At 44.0% G+C, this 26,253-nt stretch overlaps 1 protein-coding gene across 1 annotated transcript; it reads right to left on the reverse strand.

Moving 5' to 3' along the window:
- Positions 1 to 671: 671 nt before the first annotated feature.
- On the reverse strand, positions 672 to 24,779 carry kcnab1b (potassium voltage-gated channel subfamily A regulatory beta subunit 1b). The gene is made up of 14 exons (XM_084546649.1): positions 24,133 to 24,779; positions 16,088 to 16,131; positions 13,879 to 13,916; positions 13,150 to 13,229; positions 12,616 to 12,660; positions 10,935 to 10,979; positions 9,269 to 9,312; positions 6,288 to 6,374; positions 2,368 to 2,453; positions 1,802 to 1,922; positions 1,617 to 1,711; positions 1,370 to 1,490; positions 1,144 to 1,232; positions 672 to 1,053 (listed from the first exon to the last, which is right to left on the reverse strand). The coding sequence occupies exons 1-14, from the start codon at positions 24,345 to 24,347 to the stop codon at positions 964 to 966; spliced, it is 1,200 nt and encodes a 399-aa protein (XP_084402775.1). The 5' UTR covers positions 24,348 to 24,779; the 3' UTR covers positions 672 to 963.
- Between the last annotated feature and the right edge of the window lie 1,474 nt (positions 24,780 to 26,253).

Consider the following 26,253-nt stretch of genomic DNA (forward strand, 5'->3'; position numbering starts at 1 on the left):
CTTCAAGTTGACAAATGTTTTAGCCACAACACAGACTGAAATCAAATGAATCAGACATTATCAGTACCGACTGAAAGTCTGGCAGAGTATAAAGTAAAAACAGTTGATGGGGCACAGTAGGAAAGTACACTACTGCAGTGCTTTTGCATAAGTGAAAATGAGAGAATACAACTTAAGGAGACAGAATGCTCATTCTGACAAAGATGCTTATTAAGGAACTATATACTGTATACATAACAGTCAGTACAGATGTCTTGAAACATATTTTTGTCAAACTTAGCTCTCTTGGTATTTGCAAAAACGCTGTGAGCAGAATTTCGGTTTATCCAGTACTTTAACAATTCATCACGATGACAGGCCAGCTACAGCTGCATTGGGGGATGTTCATCTAGTCTGCAGAGACCCAATTACAAACATCATCACTGATTCTTTTTCACAAACCACAAACATCTAGTATGGTAGATTTCTGTAACATTAGGTACATTTTGAAACAGATCATCTTTCTGTTGCATAAGTCCTGTACTGTCATGAGCTTAATATGATGCATTTGGGGGTAACAAGTTCAGCTAAAGTTTTCTTTTACGTGCACTGAAAGCCATATTCACAGAGGTCATTTGAGCTATTTCTAAATTATTATTTTTATTTTTATTTTTTGTGGTTCAGCAACTTTTCCACAGTTTGTTGAGGTTTTTGCACCAGAAATCACCTCGCTGAATCCTCTAATTGGCTTTCGTTTAGTCCAGTCACTGGCTGCTATAGCTGTAGCATGCATGCTTTGCCGAGTAGCTCGCTTTACATTAATGAGTACCGGTTGAAGGAGCCAAGCAGAACACATTACACCGGCACACACACACAGTCGTACGCACACACAAGCGATCTTGGGCACACACTCATGGTGCCATGGCTGTGAAAGGTGAGCTTTGATAAGCTTTTGGAGCATAGTTCACTAGAAGGGGGTTCGTTCTAATGGTGGTAGTCCCTTTTACTGTGTGGGCGATTGCCTAGTATATGATCCAACTCCGAGGCGATGCCTGCTGTCATCTTTGGAATTACCTGAAATGCGCAAAATAAAGAAAGAGCACATATTCATAGGATGACAACAAGACAGCCTAATCAAATTACTCTCCAGTAGGTTCTTCATACCTGAATGGCTCCCAGGTTCTCTGTCAGCTGGGTTGGGTTGGAGGACCCCAAAAGCACTGAGCTCACTCCCTCATTCCTCAAGCACCAGGCTAGTTATAATTAAGGTACAAAAGTAGAAGAGAAATGAATTGTTGCTGACAAGGAAAGCTTTAAGCTGAAAAGATGAAAAATGTAACACTGAGGCAGCATCTACTTTGTCAGCTTTTTTTTTTTTTTTTTTTGTTACCTATGGCTAACTGTGGCAAAGTACATCCAAGCTTCTCCGCGATTTGAGTCAGTTCCTTTAGTTTGGCTTGTTGTTTTCTCCCATCCTCACTCATTATCTTCTCCCTCAGCCACTGGTATGGCTACACAGGAACAGTGAAATCATTAGAATTAACAGTCAGCAGAAACTAACTTGGACCTGGTTATGTTGCCAGCTAAACATAGTTTTAGAGATATTTAGAACTAGAAAAGTGAAATTCAAACTGCACCTTCATCGAGGCCCTGGACAATTCTGGGACACCGTTTTCGTATTTTCCGGTGATAATTCCACAGGCCAAAGGAGACCAAGACACCACACCCACACCTGAAACATAACAGTGAGCACAGATACATAATCTGTTTGAATAATTTTTTTTTAAAATATTAATACATATATTAATAACTATAGACGTACCTATTTTGTGGTAAAGCTCTGGAAGCTGAGTTTCCACTTTTTCCCTCTGGAAGAAATGATACTCTGCCTGCTCACACACCGGTGGAATTAAATTAAACTGCCTGGCCACAGAATATGCTTCCTAATTGAACGAGAAGAGGGAATAACAATGAGAAAGACTTTTATCTTTTTCTCAGCACTGTGTTTCATCAGAGTAGCTTGGATTTCATTCACTTTCTACAGTATAAGCAAAGCTGGACATCTTTCACTGTGTATTCACTGAGGGATAAATAGCTAGATAGTTTAGCAAAGGGAACGGTGTTGCTCATCAAGGTGGTGTTCTTCAAATTTAGTTCCACAGCAATATGAAACAAACTGCAGTTAGTCGTTCTGAAGTCATTCTGCTATTTGTGATTGCTTTGTAATGGTAATTTACACAGCAAATTTGTTTCTACTTGCCTCTCACGGAAACTGTTATTAAAAGTCTCCATAATCTCACAGCTGGGACTAACAGACAAATGTAACAAACACACTTCTCAGCTTAATCTCTTGTTGCTAGGTGCTTAATATATTTTCACATCACTCACCATGATCTCCATGGCCGACCACCGAGATGTCCCCCAGTACATGGCCATCCCCTGGTTGATCACATGTGTCATTGCTCTCACTATCTCTGTAAAAATAAAACATTCAAGAGCAGATATGTACATTACCAATAACTGAACAGTGGGTGGCGCCATAGTTGCAACTTGGAAGACCCTTTAAAAAAATGTTTTTAAGATTATTTTTACATTATACACCCAAGATAATTCAGTCTATATTCAGGTGGCATTTTCTTCAGATGACGACAAAATTATCAAGAAGATTTGAAGAGTTAAAGACTTTAACAGCAAGGTAAAACTGGCCGTAAGAACTAACCGCATCCTTGAAATGTATTCAGTCTCTGTGATAAAGGCTCATTTTACATTCATGTATGAGCAGATATTGTTTGCTGGGGTCACATTACTGAATGTGGCCAAACGCTGCAGGGGTTAAATGAAAAGACTCAGCCAACCTTGGCTGAATGCTGCTTGTGCAATGGAACGAATCATAGCGAGTTTAAACTAACGGGGCTGAAGTCAGCCACAGTGGCCTTTAGTGGTTTGTGTATTTATGCCCGAGGATGCAGCAGCGATGTAACGGTTGGTGGAATCACTGATAAACAAAACAGTTTTAAATAAAAAAAAAAACTGCTGTGAAGTACTAGGAGGATGAAGTGCAGCTATTATTTTGAACGCATGTCTTTGCAAGCTATGCAGACTTCCTAATTACGAATGAAAACAACAACATAAAGCAATTTATGTTCCTGCACAAGTCTCCTACTGCGATTAAATGCATTAATGAAACATCTGCTACGTTGGCATAATGCAAAATGTGAAGCCGAGAGACTGAAAGTGAGGGAGAAGAGATGAAACCACAGCACTGTGTGATTAAAACCGACTGATTCCTTTTCATCAGTAGTTTTCTCTCTGGACCAAAATGTAGCTCAGCGAGAGACGGAGAGCTAGCGTGTGTGTGGGTGAAGCAGGTGGGAGGGTAGAGGAATAACAGTACATCTGCTCCAAAGTGAAGGGAGAGATTTGGAGGGAGGTAAGGACAGAAGGAAAAACTGGGAACCGAGTAGAAACCTTGGAGGCAAACGCAGTTCACAAGAGTTTTTGCGAATGCATGCATAATCCGTCTCAACGCCAGGAGGGAAAGATGACAACTTAATTCACAGCAACATCCACGTCTTAACATAATGTTTCTTTCCACTCGGCCGCGGTGAGTCACCGGCTCCAACAACAGATGCCACACTGAGCGTAGTGCTCAGGTGAGATATGCAGCATCAACACCCCACTCACAAAAACCCACTGCAATGATTTGAAGCACGGTGATGTGGGTGATGGTGTAGGCAAATTATGGTGTGCACGTGTGAACAAAATGTAGCGTTAAGGATTGTGCGCAAGATGCAAAGTTTGCTACACATTCAGCTGCCGGTTAGCTTAGTGCAAAGAAAAGAAAAGAAACTGGCTCTCCAAAGCTCACTCATTAGAATGACAGACATCAAACTTGCAAACTGCTTGGCTGCTAGCCCGTGTCAGTTTGTCCTTGAGCATCCTCGTAGCAGCAACTGAGTCTGGAACACTTGGCCAACTTCAGCCAGCCGGTCTCACTGTGCCACTCTGCACTGTGCAGCAAGGAGGGATTAAGAAAGCGCTCCATCTCTGTGGAGAGTTGCAATGCTGGGAGGTAATTCTCCTTTGCGAAGCTAATGTTTACATTCTTCATGCATACAGGCAGGGTGGTCATCAATATACAACATCACAGGCGATTTTCAGTGGCTGCTGTAGCCCTGTCTCATGGTTGTGGGAATGGCGGCTTTGCATGTGCAGTTAAAAGGAGGATTTGAGTGGGTGAGATCATGCCCTTCTTCGCTGCTGAACATCTGAGGAGAGAGGTGATATCCCGGCCTTTAGAGGAATGTCCTGAGACGTCTGGGGTGTCAGTGAAGCGTTTGTGTTTCGCATTCTGTTGCTTTCCGGGGAGAAAAAACACTCGGCTGGAGGGATCGATATAAAATATTTTTACTGATGGCTCTTTTCCTCTGGCTGTATGTCCCGTTCACTCAGTGTGAAGTATTTTCTCATTCAGTTGATCAAATGGATTAACTTTTCCTGATATTGCTCCGTCAGATCAAATAAAATGTGAGTCGATAGCAACGTTGTGCAGAGACTTGGACAATTTACTCTGCAGGCTACGGTGTACCTATTAATACAATGAATTGGCTGTGGCACAGATGCTTGTCCTTGAGGCTCCTTCTATTTTGCGAGTGTTTTATAAACTATACATCCAAGTTAGCGACACGCTAGATGAAATGTCAGCTCGGGGAAAACTTTCATACAGTCTCATCACTACAAATGACAGCTGCAACAATGAAATGGAGGAGAAGAGATGAAGGGGGGTTTGGAGACTTGCCAGGAAGTCGCATTTTTGTGACACACACTTGGCCCTGTTCCTGCCGTTGGCCTGAATTTAAGCCAGAAAACAAAACAAGCAAGCAGAGAGTTGAGAGGGGAGAAGCAGAGGAAGACTATATGGGAGAAGGACGTCAGTGATGGTAACAAAGGCAGACTCTGCAGCCATGACATCACTTTTTTTGTCCCCAAGGGGACACGAGTTGTCTCACACAAAGTCGGAACTAGTTAAAGTCACAAGAACAAACCGCATTCAGACACACCTGTTGGTTAGTTTTACCTTCTCATTCTGTAACACAATTTGAGCATAAATGCTTCCTTGTGCTTTTTATTGGTGTTGTGAATCCACTTTCAGGAACATGAAGTGGGCGCATGAATCGATACCTCAGGCATGTGCATAGAAATTCCTACATACTTGCAGTATGTAGGAATTTCATGTGCATCTTGGCACTTCTCCTCCGTCCCACCATGAAGTTATTTAGGAAACGCAGATACATGAAGAATATGTACACGCAGCTCTCACTGGTGGTCTGAACCTCTACACAATGATTTATGATGATGGCCTTGCGCCGGAGTACTAAATAATTAAACAACGGAGCTGAAGGCACAACTCTCTCTGCCTATCTGTCTTTATCTGACATCTCTGCTCAGTTCCCATCATCCTGACAGACCCTCAACCAATCGATCCGTCAATCAGATGATACTTTTTGACTTTATCCGGAGGGTTTTTTTTTTACTAGAAGTTCCAATGAAGAAGACTACATGGTCGGCCTGCCTGCCAGTCACCAGTACTATTCCAGCAACAGCATAATGCCCCTGGAACGATGAGTATGACAGACTGGCCTCCCACAGTCTCCTGGCTCACAGGGGAGGATGCAAAGGGGGACGAAAGGGAAAGAATGGAAAATATCTCAGTGACATCAGCGGGACCCCATCCTTTTTGTCAAGTACTGCCTGTGGATTGGGGTTTGAGCAGAAGAACAGAAAATGGGAAAAGTGTCCGTGATGGCCACGCCACAAAGGAGAAGAAATTGAGGAGGAAACTGGAAGTGTTGAAAATAAATGAATAGTGGCATAAGGTAGATGAGTGGGAAAGGCAGCGGTAGAGCGTTAAAGGAATAGAGCGCACAGCTTGTATCTGGTGAGACCAGCCCAAAAATACACCAGCTTCCCTGAGGGGCCAGATAATCCTGCTTCTGAAGAGCAGGGAGGGCTGGGAGCGGGTGCAACTCAGAGACCCTGGCGATCCCACAGAGACAGAGGAGGGGGACTGGTAGACTAAAATAGAGGATGAAGATTGTCAGATTACTTGTAGCGCGTGTGCGTGTCAGAGGGAAACACACACTATTGACTGCAAAGACGAACCCCTTTGGTGAAAGGAAAAGGCCGACAGTCCATGAAGGGCAGCGGCCTCATCAGTATTTCTCACCTACTCGTATTACTGAGCGACATGCATTGTCCCGGCATCAACCCTCAACCAGCCCCATGAGATCTGGTCAGACATCACTCACCCTCCATGGGAGTATTGCTGTCTGTCCGGTTGGCGAAAACCACATCCACATACTCAAGTTGCATCCTCTGGAGTGAGCCCCTTAAGCCTGAAGATAGAGGAGAGATAAAGGGTTTTAAGAGAGATCTGAGTTGGAAAAGCTGAGGAAATAATGCGTTTAACTGAGTACCTCTTGTAGTACTGGAATACAGCTACACGTATCTGTTCTTATCCAACATTGTCATGTAAATAATGAAAGCCACAACTCAACAATATACAAAAAAAAAACGGTATTCAAAAGTTCTGGTTAGGTAAAAAGAAAAACAGGGTGAATTTGAAGTCAACATGTTCATAAACATGGCAAAGCGACAGTGGACCACATGTGACTCAAGGCCTTCCGGCTGCATCTGGCCCGCTGAATATTTTGACCCAGCTCGTGTCGCATGCGAGTCGTCACATTCAGTCTTGTTTACCTCGTAGAGTGCAGGTTCTCTTTGCCAAATGACAAAATGCTGCATTGTTTACAAGCCACCGCCAACAAATCAAGAGAAAGTCCTTTATCGCTTTACACACTAATCCAATGCTACACCACCAAATTGCAATTAATTCTATTTTTCCCTGCTTCGTTTAATTAAAGCTGATTTGAGTGTGAAACGGTTGTGTATAACGTGCAATAATTCTAAACGTGAAGATCTGCTCTTCCATATTCATTTAAATGGGCCCGCTTATCTTTTTCAGTTTAATCACCTGCTTCGTATTATCCATTAAAAGATAAAGGACACGGTTCAGTGTGAATCAGGTTTTGTTGATATTGTTGTTGCTGCAGACATTTTGGCTCGTCGCAGTGGGAAAAGCGCTGGTGAGTAATCGTATCAATTATGGCTCCGCTCCTTTAAAGTGATCCAGAACGTGGACAGGGGCCGTGCATGCAAACTAGCAGGAGCTGAAAACCTGGTTGTAATTAAGCCATCGTTCATGTCATGAATTACACACATGAAGATCACCATGTAGGTTTGAGAGGAGATGTAACACTCATTCTCTTAGAAATGAAAAATTGGATTCATAAGCAGTACCTGGTGTGACCTATAGCTCAAGGTGGCTAAGTAAAAGTAAAATAAAAAATAAAAAATAAAATAAAACAAAAACTTTTTTCACATACAGCAAATGTGCATATTAAGTAAAATATATAATGTGGTTCAAAGCATGAAATACAAATAAGAAAAAAGGACATCTTAGTCTTTATGTTGTGGGAAACTGAAGCTTATCTGTATTAACAAAAAAGGACACATTGCTTGCAATAAATAATATGAGTGTTGTGTGTAGAATTTTTTATATTTTAAGCTACTGTCATAAATATTTAGCTCTACCCTTTACATAGCCGTTACTTTAAAGCAGAAACGGTCTTTATTTTATCTTAATTTCTATTTTCCAGATTATTCAAGATGAGTGCACGCCACTATAGAACGATCCACGAGGAAACCCCACGCCTGTGCAACCTTTTACATAAATGAATGCTGTTTGACAGTAAGTGACGGAACCGAACAATTCAAAGGGATGAGAAGAAAGGTCACACTCAGTATTTGCTGGAGGAGTAACGCTGAATGCTGCGGGAAGGATAAGAGATGGCAGCAATGTATTGTGAGCAGATCAGTCTCCATTCACTCACACAGAGAAGCAGATGAAATATGAAAACCGCACATGGGAGACTGTCACAAAGGGGGACAGCGGAGTAATAGAGAGACGAGGCAAAAGACACTCCTGCGCTCTTAAGCAAGTGTGTGTGTGTGCGCGGCCGATTAGTGCCAGAAGCTTCATATTCATCACCCACTAATCCCAGCTGAGAGTTATACTCTCTCCACCACCGTCAGAACCACCGATTCCTTCCTCTGTCATGTACTCTCCCGCAATCCCAGAAACACCCATTACATGGATCCTAATCTGAGCCTGCACCGTCATCGCGGGCCGTTTCCGCTGTCTCGTGGATTAGCTGGAGTTTGCTGGCTGTGAAGGGAGTCTATTTTTGGAACCAAGAAAAGATGTTGAACAACGAAGCTGCTCTACTGGTGTCTGCCATGAATAATGCAATGTAATTGTGCGTTCCGCGAAAGAGGCTTTGAATTGGTGCAGTTGTCAAGTAGTTTCTTTGTCTTCTGAGGAAAACGCAAAACACACTCGCCGGTTGGTCCTTGCACCGTGGGATTAATCTGCGCTAATCTTTGATTTTGATCGCTAGGTTCTGACGCCCTATCAGACCCAGTAAGTGCCACTTAACCAATCAAATGATTCACTGACCAGCCTGTGGTAGCCCCCTACAACCAGCAGCATGGAAGATGGTGTCAGCAGATGTTTCCCTGAGCCAGTTCATTAGCCTGTGATGACACGCGCCACAGCAGTGGTGACAGGGGACACTGCACCTTTCCCTCACAAACGCTGCCTATCATGCACTAATTGGAGATGCCGCTGCTCCTTCCCCTCGTTCTCCTCCTTTACAATTCCCATTGTCCTTCTCCTCTAGCCCTTTTCTAACTGTATTCTCCGTCTTTTGTTTAGGGGGAAAGTTGCAGTGGCTGCGGTGAATGTTAATAATGTGGGAGAGAGCTGAGTCACTGCAGGAGGTGCATTGCGCTGCGGACCGGATGACAAGAAGTGGGGTGAATACAGCCAATTGATATGAGAAAGTTTTGTTGTCATAAGCTCGAATAAGGCCATAAATCTCCTTGAAAGGGTCTGACAGAGCAGATGATACGGTGGAACCTCTTTGATGCAACAGACACTTACAAAAGTATTACAAGCAAACAGACAAAACATCTGTCAAAGTGTGATGCACGGCTGGCTAATACCGCTTTTAAATTCACCTGTGCGCACATCAAAGAGATACCAGACAAGAACAAAGACAGAGGAGGAAAAGCAATGAAAAGAGGGAGATTACAGGAGTGTGGCAGGGGCACCGCGCGAAGGGGTGATGTGAAGGACAAAGCGGAGGAGAGGAAATTGACTTGTTACCTTCAATGATGTGTTTTCTATTGAGGCCTCTCTCTGTCTCCGCTCTGCAACGGGAGGAGAAGACGTGCGTGTCAATAGGCGCTCAAATTCTCACACATACACACAGCCCTTGTGAACTAAAGCAGATGAGTGAAATATACCGTGCGAGGGCCTGCATAAGAAATTACACCCAAATCTTTAAAGAGAAATACACCCGTCCGATGCTCTGCAGCGTGCCTGCAGCTACCAAGCAAACTGTCTGTCCTGATTACCGGTGATTTCTTTGTGACTTCCCAGTTAACTTTGGTGATTTGCCCTTTTGGAAAGACTGGACAAAGACACGTAGAACTAATGCATGTTTTAAAGAAAAAGTAATGACTTCAACATGATTATACTCTATATAGGCTACATAGATACAGATACTGTTCACCAGACAAGTGCCTTTAGATGCAGAACTGTAACAAGAACTCAATTTATGTAGAATCTTCATCATGCTACATTTTCTTTACACTTCTCAGAAATGCCTCTTAAAACTGATATACCTATGATAATAATTGAGATATTTGGGACTAAACTTGTTGTCTCTGGCTGTGTCACAAAATGAAGTCCTATATTCACTCTCCTTTTACCTCAGTTTTTAGCCTCCACCAACTCCTAAGGGAGATATCTGGCTCTGTAGGTGCACGAGGTTTTCTAGTTTAGCCGAAGCAGAGTGTTAAGTGTGTAATGTACAGGGGGTTTTCAAGGAGCTGTTCGAGCACAGCTGCTGGTTGGTCTGAAAATGTCACAGGCAAGAGCTGTGCTTACTGCGCTCCGGTGATTTGTCAGTAGCCTCACCTGTGCTGAAATTTCCCAACCCTGCATTTTTACCCTTCCACTTCCTTTCCGTCTGCTCTAGTGTGTTGTTGCTCAGTTGCCCACTGTTTGTCTTGCTTCATTTCGCACTTTCTTTCACTGCCTCCCTCCTTCCTGCGGTGATCCAGCTAGCTCGGGGCAATATTAATGTACTGCATATTAGCATGTCTTCTTACCTTTATGTGCAAAAGAGTAATGGAGTGTAATAGAGAGCAAACATAGAAATGTCTACTAAAGAGATGCTTGACGAGCCTCTCAGGCAAGCTCACAGCTCACTCAGTTGGGGGTTAAGCATTTGTTCTCTGAATCCATCTTGCGTGGAGAATTATTTGAAATACCTTCACAGCAGTTTGAGAGGATGAGATTAAATTAAATTTATACAATTGTACTCAGGCCCTAGCCTACTTAACTTCTGATGCTTCTATCAGAAGAAAACCAGAGGAAGTATGTGGATGTGCTGGCTGAGGTTCTGCGTCCCTTGGTCTGAAGTCTGAAGACTTTTAGAAATGTGACTAGTGCAGGCTGAGAGCAGAATAGTTCGGCATGACAGGAGAAGCAGACATCACTCCCGGCGTATTGGCAGCGGGGGTCTGCCACCCCCTTTTTTGGTAGAGAAAAGGGGGTGGCAGACCAGGTCCATGTTGTCATTTTTGAGTGTGCCCTCCAAGTCTTTTCACCTCTGGGTTTTGCATAATGTTTGATCCCATGTCACACGCTCTGCAGCTGGAGGCATAGGTTTTAATGTGTAGCCTGCTGGGGAGATAGCCTGAACATCTGAGGAAAATCCACATTCTGGACACACACACACACAGAGACATGCACACACACTTACTTTCCTCCCCAGTAGAGCTTTGTGGTGATCACCAGGCTAGATCTCCTGAGGGAAGACAGACGAGACAGACACATCAGAAGGCAATCAAAATAACATGAAAGTTTTTTTTTTTTTTATGTGTTAGCGTGATCATGTCTACATGTGTGCATGATGGCACGTGTATGTGCGCACACACAGCACGACCATCATATTTACTTTAGATTATAATGACAGGAGTGTCCTCCAGTAACCTTCTTACAGAGGGAATTGGCAGACGTACTGCAATCCCTTTTCAAACATGTAAGTTGTCTAGCATGAAGAATCACAGAGGAACTCATTCTCTGAACTCTAACAAGAAAGCTGCCTCACTGTGAAATCCCATGCTTGAATGATCAATAATTTAAACAAATCCTGTGTTGAGGTGAAGGCAGGCAGAGAGCTGGGATGACTTGTTGAGAAGGGAGATACACATGCTGCTGTGAGGCTTATCTCCAGTGTGGCACCGTGTGCAGTACAGACAAAGTCATTTTAATGATATAAAATATAAAAGTAGTGTTTTTTCTGGGGTGGAGTTAGAGGGTCGGGTTCACCAGCACTTACTTGGTTACACATGCATAAGCACTAGCATATTTTTGGTTTCCAATAATGGGAAATTTGGGGTTAAGGTGAGATTTACACAAGAATACATTGGAGAATTTAAGAAATAAAGAAGACAACATATTGTCACCAAGTGCTACCTTGATTTTAGGTATATTAGCAGTGTGGCTATATGGATGCTCTTGCTGCTCTGTCACACATCCATTAACGGCCCTTAGGATGAATTTCAGTCATCTTGGTGGTCCCCCTTTCCTTAGCATCATTAGCAGACTGAGTTTTTTGTGCTTTTTATTGGCGAGACACATAATAATCACAGGTTTAACAGCATGCACATCTCCAAGCGCCGTTATCAGTACTTTTCTGCCCTCATGTACATGTTTTAGCACGTTAAAACAACAACAAGCTGGATGGAGGATGGTGAATGTGGTAAGCATTACACTCCGTCTGCAAAACATCAGCATGCTCACATTGTTAGCATGTTAGCACTGTGATCTTTGCATTTAACTCAAAGCACACCAGTACCTAAATACATAAAAAAAAAAAAAAATCTTCATTGCAATTATTTCTTGTGAAATAATCAATACTTCTATGGCTGCAGGCTGCAAAAACAATTTGAAGGAAACAAAACATAACCTTCATAAGTGATTGCTTTATTTTAAGTTATGCCGCAAAAGGAATAGCAAGAACTTCTTTCAATAATATTGCGCTTGCACCTTTTTGTCAGCAGTTTCCCGGACTCCACCAGGAGAGAGAGAGGGAGAGAGAGAGAGAGGTTTTCTAGTTGGGAGAACCTCTGTGATACCTGATAAATTAGAACACCACCTGTGAACCAGGCTTTATCACCCAACATCAGCGCCTGACCTCACCAATGCTCTTGTGACAGAATGGGAGCAAACTCCGCAGCGAGGCTCCAAAATGTTGCAGAAAACCACTGCACAATAGTAGATGCTCTCACAGCAGCGAAGTAAATCACAATGCAATGTACACATAGTGTACAAGTGTAATGTTTGCACGTCCACATGAGTTCAGGTGTGCATACTCAATCTGAAGCATATTCCTGGGATGTTAACTGTAAGCCTTTGGCTTTGTTTAGGCCTCACTTTACCTCCAGCACTTTTTCTTGATGATGTTGCCCAAGAGTATCTCCGCTCTGCAAAGAAACCACACAAATCATGATGAGATAAAATCTCAGGCCACCATTTTTCTCGCACCATGTAAGCGTGAACATTATCTACCACACATCTAGAGCATGAGTGCCTGATTAAAAAACCCAAAAGAGAACGAGATAAAGGATAAATGCCTCATATATTGAACGCCTGAATTTCAACAGCAACCTTGAAATTAATATTCATCCCTCTACAGCTACAGCATGTTCTGCATTATTCACAGTGGCGATGTCCAGGCCTATAAAGTTATATTGAGCTGTGAACATAACGGTGAGCCTCCAGTGATGAATAAGATTATGTAAATCACTTTAGAGTCTCAGCTACCTTTCATTTTTGGCTTCCTCAGGTGCATAAATCCTGGTCTGGGGCTAAACCTTGTTAGCACCTCATGTCCTGTGGGGAAAGAGCTGACAAGACCAGAAAAAAGTCCTCCGTGGAAGTGACATATATAACAAATGGGAGACATCACTTACTTCCCCCCGGAGTAGACCTCGGCCGTGTCGAACAGGTTGACCCCGCTTTCGTAGGCGATAGTCATCAGCTGCTCCGCCACCTGACACAGGCAAGTGAAGAGTTCCCTCATGAGCATCAGTGTGATATAACACACACAAGTTACACTTAAAAAAGGAAGGGAATTCCCTAAAGTATCTGGAGAGTAAATGAGTTTGCAGCTGAGTTACAGTGCACCAAGAAAACTGCTCAGGCTGCTTGTTACAGTTGCTCTCTGCTCGTTATATTTCACAGACATTTTGACCTAGTTCTTGTGCTTGCGGTTTATCTAGAAGAAGAAGAAGTGCGCTCTGATTGAAGGGACAGTTTTTTTTCACCCTGACAAAACTGTACATATCCCTTGTTGTGCTTTTGTGCTTTTGTCTATCTCTGTGTCAGTTAGTCCCAGTAGCCGTGTGGCAATGATGTGCTGTTTCCAAATCAGTGTTTTTTCACGGTATCGGAAGAGGTCTTGTGCTTAATAACTTTTGACAAGGTGGAATAAGGCCTGACCACTTGGCCTTGATGAAGCCAACAGGGACTTTGATACCAAAATCATTGCCAAGGTCTACACTTTACCCTCACAATTTTACATCTCGTTACATTAAATATTACCTATGGGTGCTACAAATCGGGCGTTGCAAACTGTCACGATCAATCGTCTGCTAACGAGAAGAGACAGCTGATTGAATCGATTTGACATGAGTTCTTACCTCATCAGAGATCTGACCTCCAAACGTCACCCATGTTCCTGTCGAAGGAAACGTCAAAGTCAACGCTTCGGAACGAAAACAGAACGTACGAGACATTTCGCATGTAAAACAAGTCAATTTCATGGTGCATTAATTAATACCCTGACATTTTTTGGCTGCCTCTGCCCCAGAGACATCACAGCTAAATGTCAGTGTTGATAGGTTACAAGAGAAATGGCTCGCTGCCATATGGGCCTATTAGGCTAACCCTGGCATGTTGCTACTTTTGTTTCAATGAGCTACAAATAAAATAAAGGGCTACAGTGATAAAATAGTGATAAAATACAATAAACTTGCAGCGACTGCACTGATGCACAGTGTTTTTGTGCACAGACAGGCTTGCATTCCCGTCGTTTAAAGAGAGCGAGCACAGTTTTCTTGCTATATTCTCCTGCCAGTCTTCTGTTGCCTGATCCTGTCACATGAAGCTTGCTACCATCTCCCACTAACAAGCAATAATGGAAAAGCTGGTGTTAAATCTGTAGCCAGCTGTAACAGAATATAGCAGCAGAGTGGTGTAGGCCCAGTCTGATTTTTCTAAGCTGGGCATGGCCAAAACAAAATTTATCAAATGATTATCTGTTTATTTTCTTTCCTCCTCTCTACAGGAGGCAGGTATTGAGGAGAAATAATGTTAAACAAAGGAGCACTTGTCCTGCCCGCAGCTCTCTGGTGACAGGTACTTGGGTGCCTGGCTGTGTTTTAATCTTTAGTTCGTCGTTTTTCAATCAGCTTTGCAAAGGCTTCATATCAGAAGTACCACGCAGGGAAGCATGTTTTCTCCTTTAGCGTAATCTCCTTTTACTCATCCTTGGCTTCCAGGCATAAACAGGTTGGAGCAGGTGAGGAGGCAGCACCTGCCATTTGTCAAAAGCTGAAGCAGACTTGATAGGTAACAGCAGCATTGTGCAATAACACACCCATGTATCAAGGTCAGATGCAGTCTCAGATCGTGCGGGGCTCTCTTACACTTACCGCACACACATGAATGCACACATACGGCGCACACACATGCTGCTGTGACGTACATACAGTAGCAAGAGGCAATTCCAGGCTCTGCTCTGGCTGACTGAACACATTTTTCATGACAACTTTCACATTTTCCTGTTAATCATCTGTCCCCGGATCTACCACGGATGAGAACTAATGCATAAGAATGCTGTGTTAAATCTGCAGCAAGCACATTTTTGGATATGCTGCTTCTTTCACTTTCTTACTGAGAGTTGGAAGAGAAGATTAGTGCCAACTGGTCTTAGCTAAGCACAAACGCTGCAGAGGAAGAAGACGGGAAATAATCGTGCCCAGGTTGTCTGCCTGATAGTGGTAGTCCTTTCTCAGATCTTTCTGAAAATCTTCTGACCTCTAACTCTCACAACACCAAATGAAAGTATATTTCCCAAACGTCGACCTGCTCTTTTAGAATTAGATCATACAGTTGAGATACTGAAGCTCAAAAATATCACAGAATTAATATTTTTGAGCCATGTTTTGATCCTCGGTGTGAAATTATGCGTTGCCTTCCTACTCTCTACAGAAAACTGGTATCAACGGATCAATGTTTCACTCAAGGGCACTACTGCCTGGCTGCGGCTTTCCAATATCAGAGCTCGAAACGAATTCCATCCAGTTGATAAATGTTCCGCGCCGTTCCTCCAATCTGCTGCTAAATCTCACAAAAACAAAACCACTATGGAGACAATTAACAACTCATTCACAGATTTCCTTCAGCATCATTCAGTCCGCTGCTTCGTCAAGTCATCTTCAGAGACACTCCCCCTTCAAGCAGCTTGGCGCGCGCACACACACACACACTGCAAGATGATACAACCCCAAACACGCACAAACACACAAGAGATTAACTAAATTAATCAGTCCTATCAAGACAAATGAGAGTATGTACTCTCTGGTGGGCTCTGCATATGTGTGATAATTGAGCAACTTGTTTGCTGAAACTGGTGCTATTGATTAAATATTAACACGGAGAATATTAATGCTCCGCTTTCTGTTGTTTTCTCATGACTTCCCATGAATATAAAAGATGCATGAGCCTGTAATAGGGTGTAATTATATTTTGAAATTCAAAAAAAAGAAAAAAGAAAAAAAGATTCCCTCCTTACACACGCTTAATGAAGTAATTTGCCATTCGTTTATGCTAATTAAATGTACTCACCGAGGCCCAGACAGGAGACACGCAGCCCAGATTTCCCCAGGTTCCTATGAAGCAAAACAAAGCACGATTAAGAAGATTCAAGATGTCATCAGTCAAATGCTTTTTAAATATTACTGCCACATGCGCTCTTATTTTGCTCTGGGCTCACCGCGGCTTTCTGCATAAACGAAGCCAAAATCTATGTTGTCATCAAACTGTGACCGGGGAGGCTGAATTTGAAGTCGTGTACAATTGTGGAGCAGAAGAAACGAATTGTAAACGTCAAATGCGCAGAGCCTAACAATGTCTGTCGTCTCCTGCGTTCGATCAAGAGACTGTTCACTGGTTGAGAGGGTCAGCTTTGTCAAATATGAATCATAATAGGGAGATTATAGGGGGGAGGGAGCTCAGTTCATTACATCAGCATGAATCCCACCTCCTTTGAAAGAACAGAGGGGCTAAAAAAAACTAAAACACATAAAACACTGTTTTGCTCGTTGGCAGCAGGAAGTTTGTTACATGACTTTTTGACAAGTTGCCCTTTGTTCACCCCCTTCATTTCTCATTCAATTGCCTCTTGTGATACTCGCAGCATTTGACATCCTCCTACAGCAGGCAGTGCTTCAGTCCCCGGGCCTTTTACTGTTCTCGTCTTCCCCACAAAACACAGACAACCCTCCGCACTATCACTAGCATGGAAGTTATTATTAGCATTACATCAGCATTTCTCAAAAATAGCTCATCTTTCCTGTACCCTGAGCTTTCACTTCATTTAGCACGTTCAACTCTTACAAACAACACAGCAGACGAATTGAACAAGTCTTCACTTCACATCCAGTTTAACAATCTGTCCCACATCATGTCCTACTGAGAGATGAACTCATGCGGCGCAAGCGTTTAATTGTTCAGCACAGACGATGGCTGCGGGAGCAGATTGTTCCCCCGCCAGCCGCCACAGCTGTCTTCCCACAGTGTGACGGAAGCGGACTGCAGGTGAAAGAGAGCCGTGACAAAGGCCCCTGCAAGGGTGGTCACGGCCGTCTGAAGGGGCAAGGGATTCGACGCAAGCGCTGTGAAATTGAGACATATTCTTTCGAGTCGTCAAGGTCACGGGCGCACACAAAACCCTGATGGCGGGCTTTATCTTCAAGAGGAGAATACGTCCAGATAGGAAGAGAAACAACCTCCAAAACAATTATGGCCTTCTGCTTGGCAGTGCAGGCATTTACTCGCCGCAACAAATGATGCTGTAAACGTTGAGCTGTAAAATGCTGGCAGCCGCTTTCTTCTGCCTGACGACTAATGGCCGCAGCATATCGAGAGGAATTCAAGCCTGTGCCGTGTAAGTGCATGTGCCCTCAGACTATTCAATTAGGTGCCCAGCTTGAGGCATCAGTCATCCAGTCAGCTGTTCGATTAGCCTCCAAGTGTAAAAACAACGTGTTTACGTTTGACGTAGGGGTGATGAGATACATTTATGGATTCTTTGATGAATTGTGCAATTAAGCCTCTGATAGCAGCTCGACAGGAGAAAACCAGGAGACAGATCTCACTGCTGTCACAAATCGTAGGATGCGTTCTTGTACTAAACGTGGTGGAGGAGTTTGGATATTCTATCCTCCGTCTCTCTGATGTATTATAGAGTGGGAGCTCTGATCTATGAAAGTGTGGAGGAAGGGAACTGTTCGTTAAGAGTACGCTATGGACTGAACCTGTGTGTGTTCTGTCGGGGGTGGGTTATCGAGGACAAAACCTCGCCTGATGTTGAGGAAATGATCGCCACTGCATTTGTTGCAAGCTACTCTGGGTTAGGCTTCTTTGAGCGACAAATGCTCAGCGCCTGGAACAGTATTTGCATTTGCCTTGGATCTTCATCGGTACTGTTTTCATGTTTACAGTGGCTCATTCATGCACGCTATCCCCACAATAAACAAGCTGCCACGCTTGATCCATTCCCACATAAAGCTGACTGTCCTTGGGTAAAAGCTAACTTTGTATTTGGAGTTCCTCCATAAGTTAAATTTGCAGTGTTTTGTGTGCTGCTCTGAATGCACACATGCTGGTTTAATGAAGGGGGATAAACAAAGCTGATGTCGAGCAGCCGGAAAAGCCGCCTTGCTTCTGTGTTCTTGTGAACAGTGTGTTCCAGGGAGTCAGGAAGCAGCAGCTAGGGCCACACCTGATGATTAACTACACATCAACAGATGAATAGGTCTGGGATACGGGCGCAGCAAAGGGCTAAAGCGGCTAATGACTCAGCGTGTCATTTGAGACAAAGGCGGCGTAACGAACAACTTTTATTTTAAGAGAAAATTGGTGCTTGTCTCTGTGTGCACACACGGAAGGAGACGACTTACAAACTTGCACATAAACAACTTTGCAAGCCAGTGAGTGTGGCTCGGCCCCTCATGCTTGGATGGTGCTCAAGAGAAGCCTTGAAGTAAAATGACAAATGAGTCATTTGATGACGCCTCCTCACGCAAACCTGTCACCACTTATGAACATCCTGGGAGCTGCTACTGTATGTAGCCTTTTCTATTCTTAGTGGGTCTTATTCTGAAATATAGACATCAAAGGAACATCTGGTTGATGTGCAGTGCTTAATATTAAGTTTAAACCTTAAGAGGAATCACCTCTTCTCGTGGGAGGATTCTCTTCGTCTTTTTTTTTTTTTTTTTCCTGGAAAGCGCTTACATGAATCTCAGGACACACTTGTGATCTATTTCCAGACGCTGGATTGTCCACATCGATATTTGTCAGCAAACACTTCTTGTCAAGGTTATGAGCAAACAGACAAAACTCCTCACTGGCAGGGGATTAATAGAAACAAAGCAAACCCACTCAAGCCAACATTGATGGGCAGAGGGATTAGACAACACCCACCTCCTCGGTTCCCACCGCTCTCTCGATGGCAACCATAATGCTGTTATCAAAATAATTCACTGCAAAGGGGGAAAGGCGGGTCATGTTCTAAATATATCAAAACCAGGGCCTGTGTGGGAGGAGAGAAAGTAGGGAAGTGAAATCAAGCACTTTAAGGGGGAAAAATGAATAGATTAAGTATGAAAGAAAAGCTGCGGCGGAGTTGCTGGGGGGAAGGAAGCGCTGATGAGGCTGACGGATGGCGAGGAGAAGGAGAAAGGGTGCTATAAAGAGAGAAGGGGAGGCAGAAGCCAGGAGACACCGGCAGCAGACGGAAGCTCGCCAAGTTGCGAGTCCAAGCCCCAAGTCTAAGCAGATCAAACGCCCTCTACAGAAAAAGCATTCTGTAAGTCACAGAACGGGAGATAGGAAATGACAGCCAGCTCCCTACAGGGCGCCGCACAATACGCATGTTTGTACAGTGTGTGCGAAGAAGAGAGATAAAGAGTCTGGAACGTGACTTTTCTTCTTTGTTTTTCCACAGGCCTGGGGTCAGCATTGTTTATCTTTATACTTTTTTTTGTGCAGTTTCCACAGACTCATTCTTTTTTTGGACTCATTTCTTTTTCTTGAATTTAAACATCGTTCCGGTGACTGACGGGTAGAGAATATTCACACGAGATACTGTAGCTGCGGTAAGAAGAAGACACACGTGACCGAAAGCTAGCGGCCCGGGGGTCGACCCTGTATTGGAAAACATGTGGGCTGATCTGAAGTGGCTGATTCAGTGTGGTGTGAATTTCAGACAGAGCTAGGCAACGCAGAAAAAAACTAATCGTATCCTGAGAACAATAAAACAAAAAACAGCTCTTGTTATGGTTTGATTACAGTCACGGAAAAGACATGCAGCATGTGATAGCCTTTTAATTTCTACTATAGACCAGTCAGTTTGTGTTTTCAGTGACAAATGTGCATAAAGCATAAAAACTCAGATTGATTTGGATTATGAGATAGTTTGATTTGCTCTGCTCAGTGATGTTTTTTTCAATTCTATTCTTTTAGGATAACACACACGCAGTGCTGCTTTCTTTCTGTTTTATCCATCGAATTATCCTTGCGATTACGGCCTGTTTAACGGAGACAATTAAGGAGAAAAGGAGAAAATTGGATTCGCAAGGCAACACTTTAATAAAACCATTATAGCTAAAGAAAGCTGCTTTAGTCGTGACCTTTAATTAAAACGCACTAGATTCAAACTTTCTTGCTTTTCAACTGAGGGACTGTTTGGTTCTCATCCTCTGGGGCTTGTTTGGTCTTTAGGGAGAGCTCCATGCTGCGGGGCTCCGGTTGCGCAACACCCCGGCTCATATTATTAGATCTACACATCACAGCACAAAGGCCAAAAAGAAAACTGAAGTAAATGATGTTGGAGCCGTGAAACGCTTTTATTTAACTGGAGGTTGTCGAAGTCTTTTCATGTGTGTTTAAAAACCTGAGTGGAAAATGACAAATGGTGTGTCTCTGAGCAAGAGAGGCATGATCGGCTTCATGAGTGCAGACGTGCATGAGGGCGTACGAACATGCACACATACCTGCACATGCACATGGCTATAAACAGGGATATGTGGTTGTATCCACAACAATGGAACATCTGTAATCTTTCTGCAGTCAAGGCCGCATCAATCCTCACTATCAAGGTAAAAACCTGTAGGCTTCAGTTTAATCCTCAGTCACAGGCGTCCGCACAAGAAAAAAAATGCAGCTTTCTTGTTGATGTGATATGTAAAAAGAATCTGCAAATCGGATAAAAACATTCGGGAAACTAGTGTTTGACAGTGACAATGACATGACACAGTTTTCAGCCTTGTGACACATGAGCAGGAGAAATCCATCCTCCACTGTTAATGATTCAGGCGACTCAGGCAGTAATGCGAACTCACTCACCAAGATATTTGCCTATTGGTTTATTAAATTAAGGGGCTCAAAAGAGGAGAAAGATTTTTTAATTAAAAAGGGATCAAGCTAGAGGCATTCAACAAATGGAACAAAGACGCATACAGTTTCCTCAAAGACTTTCATTCAGCCCAGCTGTGTGGAACAAAACAAAGTTGAATGACCTCTATGAAACACATTTTCTCATTTTCTGGCTATCCTGTGTAAAAAACAACAACAAACATTTTACGTGCGTTACTAACACTGGCGGCACACAGATGCATACAGAGCACGGAGTGCCTCTCTCTCTCTCTCTCTCTCTGTTAGCTGATGATAAGCCTTCATCCGAAGGAACCAACAGAAGGGATTTTTGCATGCCCATCTGCAGCGCAGCTCAGAAGCAAACCAAGCGGAACCTTCCCCAAACCTCCTGGACTGTCGAAAAGGCCTTCTGCTGCCTAATGACCGTTATGAATTTCAGTCCAGGCAACCAGAGGCTCCCAACCAGGAACCAGAAATAATCTGCACAGCTCGTGAAGCCAGAACAGCGGCGCGCTTTGTTTCAGCCAGCCAAGCCAACATTTCGGCCGGCATGCATGCATCCTGTTTGCATGTAAGAGGTCAAACCGTGGGACACCGCAATTATGACTACCCTATATTTCAATCGCCATGACAACTAAATTGCTGGGGGTGGCGATATTATTAGTTTATGTGCTCACTTGTTCTGCACACTACTTCTTCTGCTCGCTACGCCTTCAGATGTTCCCTGTGTGGAGCCTCATGTGGCACGCACATCAAATGCACATACATGCACTCATAATGCAATGTGCAAATGTGTACGCCCACGATGGCGCGCACACACACGCACGCACACACCTCTGAGAAAATTTTCTGTGCGATAACAAAGCCTCGAATAATTTGTACAGCACAGATGAGGCTCTCTGATAGCATCCAAAGCAATACAAGGATCCACTTTAACCACGCGGCTTTGAGTCTTGGTTTGGAGAGAGATACAGTATGAAAGAGGAGGAAGCAGAAAATCTTTGGGGCAGAGAGGAGATTTTCATCCAGTATTTCCTTCAGTGTGGTAAAAACTTCAGATTTTCTGAAGACCTGGAGGAGGCTTGCTAACATCCTCCACCTGCGCAAGAATAACCAAACTGAAGCTTCTTTGTTGGTTGTAATTCATTGGTATTATTATTATTTTTGAAAAGGTTGAAAATGCAATTAGAGTTTCAAAATCAGTTTTTCTCGCTCAATGGGAAAATTGAAACTTTTGTAAGCGCAGTGGAGTCGCCATTCAGCGCTGAGAGCAGATTGAAGCAGGCCATTTCAATGTTGTTATGGAAACGAGATGAAATTGTGTGACAAGCAGACACTTATCACACTTTGCTGCATCCAGTCTGCCCGTATTCTGTTAATTGCCTCTTTACGGTGAACTGGCCCTAATTTCCTCCTCATCCGATCACCTATTCTCTCCCTCTAAATCATTTTTTTTTGTTCTTTCTTTCTTTCATGTCTCCTCTCTGACTCCATCCCTCCCCATGCTCCTCTCTCCTCCGTGTCTCCCTCTCTTGATCCTGACACCGACGATGATGTCACCCCCTCGACTGAGTGAACAGCGTGAGGTGAAAGCGACTACGTTGCTCCTGCGGTCTGGGTTAAGAGCCCACTCGCTGAGATAAGAGAGCATTGTTTACTTGGCCCAGCCTTGTTACAACTCCCACACAGGCGCACATGGAGAGCTCCACCGCCCCGCACCGCTCAGCTTTACTGTCACACTTTCCAGAATGTGCTGCACGGTCACAGCCGGTTATTGAGAACTGTGTGCAGCATGGTCAACGTCCTAAACTGACATCAAACTCAGCTTTTTAGGTAGGCTGATGTACACTGATCAGCCACAACATTAAAACCACTGACAGGAGAAGTAAATAACACTGAACATCTTGCTGGGAAACCTTTGGACCTGGCATTCATGTGGATGTTATTTAGACATGTACCACCCACCCCATAGCAATGACAGTCCTTGATGGCAGCAGCCATCCCCAGCAGGATGCAGCCTGACACAGGCACACACACAAAAACAGTTTAGGAACAACTCATAAAAACATGAAAAACAGCACAAGGTGTTGACCTGGCCTCCAAATTCACTAGATCCCAAACTGATCAAGTATCTGTGGGATACCCTGGAACAAGTCTGATCCATGGAGGCCCCTCCCCTAAACCCATAGGACCCAAAGACCCCCACTAACAACATTCTGTTGCCAGACACCACAGGACAGAACTCTTTTGGAGGCACAAGGGCGACCTACACGATATTAGGAAGGTGGTCATAATGTTATGCCTGATTGGTGTATGTGGCTATACTAGTATACTAGAGTGTCAATTACATTTCTCATTTGTTTTCATCTACTTTATTATTGCTATTGCTTATGTAAACTGTTCTCTCTTTTCTTCTTATATTACGTTACCAGATCATCTTGGTTGATTAAACTATAAATCATATTTTGTCAGTAAATTTAAATTTATTGCTGTTCATTTGTCACCTTCCACCTAATTTTGTTAAAACAAATGCCGGGCACAGATGTTCAGCCCACCTCGACTCGTCTGCTTCAGTGTGAAATCAAATTAGTGTTGTCTTTTTAACCGGCCTGTACGCACTGATCGGAATGCATCAAATTGTGATTTATACGGTCATTATGTTTTATTGTATTGTGCTGTTTACATCTTGTTTGTAAGGGAATGTCTTTGTAACAGAGATTCATTTTGTTGTATTACTTAAGCTTTTCATTTCATGCGATGGACGGGTACACGGGTACAAGAAATGAAGCAGTTTTTACCATTTAGATGATGTGAAAAACTTAACACTTAAAACCAACACGCCGAAAACAAGTTTTGACTTTCTGGTGAGACTGAAGAACTTTATCTCTACAGTGTTTACATCTGTCTCACCAGTATATCCTCAGTTTGCACTTTTAAATTCTGTCGCGTATAAGTCTGCAACTTGGAAAAATATATGTGTTTTTGTTGTCTGTCTTGACACAAACCACACGGGAACATTCACACGCACACACCATCCCACTCATCACCTGTCACTGCTCATACTTCTTCTGCCATTTGCTCCCGTAGTTTGCTGTCTCTCAAATAAAATTTTTCTTTCTCACAATCAGAAGGCTTTTATAGCATTTCCTGGGCAGAGGGGAGAACATTACTCAATCTAAACTAAGCACGCCTCCTCCTTCCTGACACATCATCACCACCAGGTTACGTACCGGTACTTCATGCCCGTGAGCTTGGCGGTGGACTCCTTGAGGTTGTGGTGGTAGCGGTGGGTGAAGGAGCCCAGGCTGCGAGCTATCAGGGCCACGGTGCGGAAGCGGGCGCGGGCCTGGCTCGTTGTGTTGGGGCTGGTGGCGTTCTGCTTGTTGTGCTCGCCGTTCCGCGGGGCCTTCAGCCCGTGGTCCGTGCAAGCAAAGGACACCTGCATGGCTGTCGGCGAAGGCCACTAGGGCAGCTCCAAGACAAACACGGCTTTGATTGTGTCCTTAAAGTGCTTAAAATTCACTTTCTGTCTGTCTGTTGAACTTAGATTTTGTCCTTTTTGTTGTTGTTGTTAAGTGAAGCTAAACGTCAGCTGTCCGGGCCAGTTCTGCCTTGTGCTGCTGATTCTCATATGGAAATCACAGTATGGAATAAAGGCAGCATTAGATCATTTAGGATCTTTTTGAGAGAAGAATCTCAAGCTTATGCTAAGTCAAGCTCGGACATATCAGTGGTGCAGTCCCGGTCAGTGTGTGGGGAGCTTAGACGGTGATCCTGAGCCGGTCGGACTCCACCTGGAAACATGGGAGAGGGTGGAGATGGAGGGAGAAGGATGAAGAAGAAGTACTGAATGAGTCGCTCAAAGAGTCGCCCAACTGAGAAGAGCGCTTGACTAGAGGTGAAAAAATATCCTGTCAAACCTGAAAAAAGACTGATGTGAGAAAAACCTGTGAAACCTCTTTGGATTTTCTTTTTCTGTGCTGTTTTGCTCACTTTAACGCCTCCTGCTCACATCTCTAAGCTCCTTCGGCGTGATAATATAAAGAATGAGCGTGATGGTGTCCTAGTTTTTCTAATTTTTATCTTCCTGTGTCTCCCCTGTTTTATTTCCTCCACCTCTTGGCATATATATTCCGCTTTTCCAGTCTATTTCTGTTTACAAAGTCTGTCTCCGATGCCTATTTCTTTCACTTGTGTACAAGGCTTTGTCGGGCTGCCAGGAGTTGTGGGTGTCTGGCGAGTGTTTCTTGCCCTCTAGCCGTGGCCAAACCTTTTAGTCAAACACCTGGAGTGAGGAGAGTAACACTGCACCACCACAACACATACGATCACAGACACTCTCACACTCCTGTCACACATCTTAAAAATAGGGTCATGCTTTCGCAAAAACGCTTGCAAATAAACACCGAACATGCACAAATATTTTCCGGCAAATAGCTGCATTTCCTTCCACGTACAACACACATGCACACAGATCTTAACCGACACAAGTCTTCTTACACACTGCTGGAGCTCTTTGAGAAACAAAGACGAGTCTTGACTGACGTGTGCACTCCTGCAACTTTGAGAGGGACCCTACAAGGAGAGCAGAGGTCCTGCAAAGATCTGCATCCCAACAGAGTCAGCTGTCTCCCGCAGCTGTCCTCGGAGTCCGGCGAACAGCCTTGCCCCGTCTCCAAAGTCCTCGAGCAAGTAGCAGAGCTTTTATGGTCCCCGGCTTTGCAGCAAGAGCGCTCTGTTTGATAAAGGGACCCTGGAATGGCAGTGGACAGGCAGAGAGGAGGAGGAGACAGGAGGATGCATGGTACCTCACTTCAGGGAGAGGAGGACAGATGCAGTGAGGAGGCGAGGAGCAGCGCGTGCTGAGCGCAGAGAGAGCGAGCCAACCACTGAATGAGGGAGAGAGACAGTGTGTATAGGCTACAGGCTCAGAGTGACTGGCTGAAAGAACTGCAGTGTTTTTCACTATGGCGCCACAGAGAGAGAGAGAGAGAGAGAGGAAGAGAGATAGATTCTGAATGGAAAGAGAGTTGGCATGACTTCACGTGCAGTATGTAAAGAAATCCACCTTAGGCAGGATGTCAAGGAAGCAAATCCTGGTTAATTAGACTAACCGACATGTAAACTGACACGACTTGTTTTAATTTCTGTCGCCTGGCACAGCAGCGCATGCCTTCTTTCCAGTTCCAATCTGTAAAACAGCCCTTCAAGCTATAGCTCACTGCGGTCTTGTGAGGGAGACCCACACCGCCGCTGACTTCTCGCAGCACATGTCAGACACAGATCGGCTGAACTGTGAAATAAAGCATGAACCCGCGTTCAAGCGGAGCGGCGTCTTACTTTCCTCCCCC

This window comes from Chelon labrosus (assembly GCF_963514085.1).
Source record: "Chelon labrosus genome assembly, chromosome: 6".
NCBI lineage: Eukaryota > Metazoa > Chordata > Actinopteri > Mugiliformes > Mugilidae > Chelon > Chelon labrosus.